The sequence below is a fragment of the Oratosquilla oratoria genome, chromosome 20 (genome assembly GCF_046742065.1).
Source record: "Oratosquilla oratoria isolate Oo_2021 chromosome 20, ASM4674206v1, whole genome shotgun sequence".
Taxonomy (NCBI): domain Eukaryota; kingdom Metazoa; phylum Arthropoda; class Malacostraca; order Stomatopoda; family Squillidae; genus Oratosquilla; species Oratosquilla oratoria.
Window position 1 is genome coordinate 57,377,708 of NC_134796.1, and position 7,192 is coordinate 57,384,899.

The following is a 7,192-nucleotide window of genomic DNA, read 5'->3' on the forward strand; positions in this document are numbered from 1 at the left end:
TTCCTCCTCTCCATCCTTCCTTCTTTCCTCCCCACCTTCTCTCCTCCCTTCCTCCACTACTCTCTTCCCCTTCCCCACTACTCTCCTCCCCACCTTCTCTCCCCATCCTCCTCCCCATTCTCTCCCCTTTTTTCTTCCCATCTTTCTCTCCTCCCCACCCTCTCTCTTTCCTTCATTCTCTCCTCTCCCTTCTCTCCTCTCCTCCTTCTATCCTCCCCTCCTTATTTCTTCCCGTCTTCTTCTGCTTCTCTCCTCTCCTCCGCTCTCTCTCTCATTCCAACATTCTCTCTTCTCCTTCCTTCTTTTTCTCCTTCCTTTCGCTCCTTTTCTCCTCCCTTCCTTCTCTCCTTCCTTCCTCCTCTCCTCCCTGCTTTCTCTCCTCCCCCCTCCCCTTCTTGTCTTCTCCCACTCCTATCCTTCCCTTCCCTTCCCCCTCCTTTTCTCTCCTCCTCTCCTCTCCTTTCTTTTCTCCTAACATACTTCTGTCCTTCCCTTCTTCTCTCCCCCCTTCTTTCTCTCCTTCTCCTCCCCTTCCGCTCTCCTCTCACCATTTTCTCCCCAACTCCGCTTCTCGTCTCCCCTTCCCCCACCTCTCCCTCTCTTCCTTTCCCCCCCTTTTTCCTTCCACCTCCACCTTCCTTTCCTAGTACCCTTATCTCGACTTCACCCCTTTCCTCTCCTTCCCCTTTCCACTCCTTCCTCTGTCCTCTCCTCCCCCTTTCTTCTCCTCCCCCTTCCTCTCCTCCCCCTTTCCTCTCCTTCATCTTTCCTATCCTCCCCCATTCCTCTCCTCCCCCTATCCTCTCCTTCCCCTTTCCTCTCCTCACCCTTTCCTCTCCTTCTCCTTTCCTCTCCTCCCCCTTTCCTATCCTCCCCCTTTCCTCTCCTCACCCTATCCTCTCCTTCCCCTTTCCTGTCCTCCCCCTTTCCACTCCTCCCCCTTTCCTCTCTTCCCACTACCCAACCCCTCTCCCCCCTTTCCTCTCTTCCCCCTATCCAACCCCTCTCCCCCTACCCAACCCCTCCCCCCCTTCACCAGTCTTTCCCCATTTTCACCTCTTCCGCCTTCTCTTACTATCTCTCATCTTCTTTTCTAGATTTTTTCCCAATTGCCATGCCCCACAATCAAACATAAAAACACTTGAGCATTGTACTAGATATCCAGATTGAAAACAACGTAGACGTGTAATGCAAATTTCAAAAAACTGGTATTTCCTGATAGAAATAGACTTAATCGCTTGGTAATGCAATAATCTTGGTTTAAAACACTTTGGTTTACCATAAGATATGCCACAGAGATCGACTGAGAAAAATAGGAATGCGAATGACCAGAGCTTGGTTGAAAAGGAATATTTGTGCGTGTAATCTCTTGTATCTCTATAGTTGTGTGATTTACCATGGTCTTGGTTCACGTGCTCGACTCGTGATCAATAAGTATTACCCTCCCGGATGAAACCTTACGGATCATATAGCACTATTTATGGGTGATATATATATATATATATATATATATATATATATATATATATATATATATATATATATATATATGTATAAACATATGAATATTTCTATAAATCGTTTCCGTCTATTTTCCCGAAACCGTAGATCTCTAAAATCTCAAATATAAAAAATCTCATCAGTCGTTAAGGCATTTTTCTAAAATATATCAAGAATCGGCGATAAAGATGGCGGGAAAAAACGATGCCGCTTATATACGAAGATCCAGGCATTTGTGGAAGTGGCTGACAGCTACTAAGGGAGTGTCCAAGAAGGAGTTTAAAGAGAACAAAGAGTTAGCCGCTGGACTCAGAAATGAGCACAAAAACAAGTTCTCTGCGTTGTATTCGAACACTAAAGCGTTTAACGTGAAAGCATCTATTCAGTAGTTTCAAAGGAAGGTGATTTTTTTCAAGGAGACACGGATGAACGGAGATCACCGAAATGTAAATCAACCAGTATGTGCACTGATACAGATTCAGACGGCGGAGACGAATCTCCTCCGGTTAGGAAAAAACGTATTACATGTGAGACTGAATAAAAACCACGATTCGCATAAGGTCCTTTCATTTACACATCTTACATACCTTATGATCTCAGAAGCAGAAAGGGGCGTAGCCCAGGGCGCGAAGCGCCGCAGGTCAAACAACCCGGCGTAGCCAGGTGCGGCGAAGCCGCTGCTTGTATATATATATATATATTACAGGTGAAAAATGTAATCACACATTTGTCAATAACGTAGAAACCACTGTTGGAGTAGAAAAGACTGGAAACGGGGAATCTATATATTTCGATTGCAAACTGCAATCCTCTTCAGTAGATACAAATAAGAGAGAGGGCGTACTGTTTAAGTAGCACCCTTAACAAAAGAAAGGGGAACATGGGAAGATATCTCTACCCTATTCTCACTCCGTATGTGAGGTCAGGAGGCAAATGAGCTTACACTAGGTTGGAGATGAAGAGTCCGGACATTATGTCCGGGGACCATTGGCCCTTTGAAATATTCATGTTGGGCTGAAATTCAATGATCGTAGATTCTACCATTTTTCTCCTGAACTCACATCTGGATTTATAAATAAGCTCAGCTCTGTCCCAATCTAAACAATGTTTAAATTGCTTAACATGTTGGAACACAGCTGAGCTATCTTGTGCATATCTAATGGAACGTTTATGTTCAATCATCCTGGTGTTCAAATCCCTTCCAGTCTGTCCGATGTAAACTAAGTCACAACCTTTACACGGAATCGAATAAACCCCTTGGCTCTGTTCTTCTTTTAACCTTTGATGGACATTTACCACCTTTTTATTAATGGTGTTAGGGTAATAATTAATCAAATTTAATTTGTCTTTGGGAAGAAACTTGGTCGAGGGAATGAATGATTCAGAAAAGGGAACGATTAAAGAGCTCTTACCCAATGAAAAATTAGAGGAAGTGGGGGTGGTGTTGAAAAAATTGGATCTCGCTCGGCTGAGGGCTTTGACCAAGAACCAATCCGGGTAAGCTAAATTACTAAGTTGAGATTTTATAATGTTAAATTCTCCTTCAAGAAACTGGGGGCTGCAAATTCTAAGGGCTCGAAGGAATAAACCTGAAGCGACGCTACTTTTTACTTTGTCTGGGTGACTGCTGAAAAAATGAAGATAACTACCAGAATGGGTTTCTTTTCTATAGACGGTAAAAGCAAGCTTGTCTCCGTCACGAACAATAAGAACATCTAAAAAGGGTAGCTTACCTTGTTCTTCCCATTCAACTTTAAACTTAATGTTCGAGGCTAAGGAATTTAAATTAGCAAAGAAGTTATCGAATGAGCCCCAATTTTCATCCCAAAGAGTGAAAATGTCATCTACGTATCTAAACCAAACCATGTCTACGGGTTTAATGGTGGGCAGAAGAACAGACTCAAAGTATTCCATGTACAGATTGGCCAGTACAGGAGAGAGATTTGAACCCATGCTACAACCAAATTTTTGTCTGAAAAAAGAATTCTGGAAGGAAAAAACATTTGATGTGACACACAGGCGAATAAGCGCAATGATTTTTGAAACGGGAAGTGGGAATTTGTCCTGAAATGGTTGTAGCTTAGTTTCCAGGAAGGATAGAACGTCATCAATACAGACATGAGTGAAAAGAGAAATTACATCCAGGCTAAGCATTTTCCTACTAGAAAAATTCACTTTTTTTATTTTTGTGATGAAATCCTCTGAGTGTTTTAAATGAGAATCGGAGAAAGTACCAACAAACGGGGATAAAAGGTTTGCTGGTACTTTCTCCGATTCTCATTTAAAACACTCAGAGGATTTCATCACAAAAATAAAAAAAGTGAATTTTTCTAGTAGGAAAATGCTTAGCCTGGATGTAATTTCTCTTTTCACTCATGTCTGTATTGATGACGTTCTATCCTTCCTGGAAACTAAGCTACAACCATTTCAGGACAAATTCCCACTTCCCGTTTCAAAAATCATTGCGCTTATTCGCCTGTGTGTCACATCAAATGTTTTTTCCTTCCAGAATTCTTTTTTCAGACAAAAATTTGGTTGTAGCATGGGTTCAAATCTCTCTCCTGTACTGGCCAATCTGTACATGGAATACTTTGAGTCTGTTCTTCTGCCCACCATTAAACCCGTAGACATGGTTTGGTTTAGATACGTAGATGACATTTTCACTCTTTGGGATGAAAATTGGGGCTCATTCGATAACTTCTTTGCTAATTTAAATTCCTTAGCCTCGAACATTAAGTTTAAAGTTGAATGGGAAGAACAAGGTAAGCTACCCTTTTTAGATGTTCTTATTGTTCGTGACGGAGACAAGCTTGCTTTTACCGTCTATAGAAAAGAAACCCATTCTGGTAGTTATCTTCATTTTTTCAGCAGTCACCCAGACAAAGTAAAAAGTAGCGTCGCTTCAGGTTTATTCCTTCGAGCCCTTAGAATTTGCAGCCCCCAGTTTCTTGAAGGAGAATTTAACATTATAAAATCTCAACTTAGTAATTTAGCTTACCCGGATTGGTTCTTGGTCAAAGCCCTCAGCCGAGCGAGATCCAATTTTTTCAACACCACCCCCACTTCCTCTAATTTTTCATTGGGTAAGAGCTCTTTAATCGTTCCCTTTTCTGAATCATTCATTCCCTCGACCAAGTTTCTTCCCAAAGACAAATTAAATTTGATTAATTATTACCCTAACACCATTAATAAAAAGGTGGTAAATGTCCATCAAAGGTTAAAAGAAGAACAGAGCCAAGGGGTTTATTCGATTCCGTGTAAAGGTTGTGACTTAGTTTACATCGGACAGACTGGAAGGGATTTGAACACCAGGATGATTGAACATAAACGTTCCATTAGATATGCACAAGATAGCTCAGCTGTGTTCCAACATGTTAAGCAATTTAAACATTGTTTAGATTGGGACAGAGCTGAGCTTATTTATAAATCCAGATGTGAGTTCAGGAGAAAAATGGTAGAATCTACGATCATTGAATTTCAACCCAACATGAATATTTCAAAGGGCCAATGGTCCCCGGACATAATGTCCGGACTCTTCATCTCCAACCTAGTGAAAGCTCATTTGCCTCCTGACCTCACATACGGAGTGAGAATAGGGTAGAGATATCTTCCCATGTTCCCCTTTCTTTTGTTAAGGGTGCTACTTAAACAGTACGCCCTCTCTCTTATTTGTATCTACTGAAGAGGATTGCAGTTTGCAATCGAAATATATAGATTCCCCGTTTCCAGTCTTTTCTACTCCAACAGTGGTTTCTACGTTATATATATATATATATATATATATATATATATATATATATATATATATATAATATATATATATATGTCTGTGTGTGTGTGTGTGATATCGGCTGTGTGGACCTTGGTTGGCGTCAAGAAATTTTATTCAGCTGAGGGAAACCTCGTAATAATTATGGTGTTAATGAATACACCTTAAACAGAAGATGGTCATGCTGACCAATGTTTCAGAATTAATTGTTGATATTTCCTCTAGAATTATACTCATGATTTAGTTTAGATGAATTTCATGCGCTTTAATTTCGTTCAACCTTGGAACCAACTGTTTTGTTTGATCTTTGAAAGCGTTGCTCTGTATTTTCGTTTTCGAGCAAGAATATTTTGAAGGAGACTAAAAGCTTTCTTGGACAGTGATCTCCAAGGACTTCGGAGACGCATTTCTGAAGATGAAGAGGACCAGATCTCAAAGTTAACATCTTTGGTCTGAGCGTCCTCCCAAGGCTTCTGACCGGTAAGTAGCTGGAAGAGGATGATGCCGCAAGACCAAACGTCTGCGGGCTCTCCTCTGTATCTTCCAGTAAAGACTTCGGGTGCAATGTACCCGGATGTTCCACATACCTGCCACAGGTACCTGTCCTTCTCGAACTCTATAGCCAGACCGAAGTCTCCGATTTTGAGATCTTCGGTTCTGGACAGGAAAAGGTTCTCAGGTTTTAGGTCTCTGTGAGCTACTTTCTTGGAATGAAGGTATTTGACCCCTCTAATCAACTGCTTAAAGTAGAATTGAACTTGGTTCTCCTCCATACCACTTGGTTCAATTCTCTCTTGCAATGTTCCTCCGTTTACATATTCAAGGTAAATGTAAACAAACTTCCTGTCTCTATCTTCGCCAAGGAACGATACAACGTTCTTATGGTCTAGTCTTCTATGGATATCAATTTCCTTAGTCGGACTTGTTAGACCTCTAATTCTAATGGATTTTCGTGCGAATTGTACTTGAGTTGTGGTATCTTTCACAAGATAAACAGAGCCAAAGGAACCTCTGCCCAACAACTTCAGTACTTTTATATTTCTTTGATCCGAAATTTTAAATTTCTTGTTTTTCATTGGAATCTCTTCTACAATTTTTCGTTTTTTTATCTTCTGTCTTTTGATCTCTTCTGTTACAATCTTCGCGGTCTTCGAGACACGCGAGATGTGTTCAAAGGATTCGAGAAGAGTGTCTTCCATCTTTGCAGATTCCAAGAAGACTTCGATCTCTTCAATGTGGTTATTAAGCAGGACTTCTCTCTCTTTGTCGCTGCATCCACTTAGTAAGGCTCGAATGCTCCTTTCGAAGCTCCTTTCGAGGTCCTTTGAATTCTTCTGTGGCCCTAGGCCACCAGCTCCTGTTCCTCCTTCGGTTGTTGTGTGGTTGAGCTCCATGTCTTCGCCAAACGGTGAAACCTTTAGGTATTTGAACAAAAATTACTTGCGGTAAGAGGTCTTTAGAGAATCTAGGATATACATTACACCAATGAAGTCTTTCCGCCCATTTTCACGTAAGTTACGTTACAGGAACATGTGACCATTATCATTTATACAGGTGGAGACCATGTTTAGATTGCATTTACCAATCATAATAGACCAAATAAGGATGCATTTTGTTGACATTATATGAATATCTGCTCCCCTGATACCCTTTTGTGAGGTTCAAATATGATCATAGAATGCATTGTTATAAAGACCTGCATTTTTATTCTTTTTTTCTCATTGCAGAAGTCGTGAAGTAATTTTCATGTCTCAAGGAACTCGGACATAAAAAGAAATTTTTATTTTTATTTTCTAAACTTAAACTTTGCATAATATGGATAATACAATGTTTTGATAATAGGCCCAAGCAACCCATAATTGTTAAGGAGCCTACGCCAAGAGGCGCTGAGTAGTTACGGCCAAAGCCATCACCTTTACCCTA

At 40.8% G+C, this 7,192-nt stretch overlaps 1 protein-coding gene across 1 annotated transcript; it reads right to left on the reverse strand.

Moving 5' to 3' along the window:
* Positions 1-5,544: 5,544 nt before the first annotated feature.
* Positions 5,545-6,663, reverse strand: LOC143036342 (serine/threonine-protein kinase grp-like). The gene is made up of 2 exons (XM_076203590.1): positions 6,406-6,663; positions 5,545-6,291 (listed from the first exon to the last, which is right to left on the reverse strand). The coding sequence occupies exons 1-2, from the start codon at positions 6,661-6,663 to the stop codon at positions 5,545-5,547; spliced, it is 1,005 nt and encodes a 334-aa protein (XP_076059705.1).
* Positions 6,664-7,192: the final 529 nt, after the last annotated feature.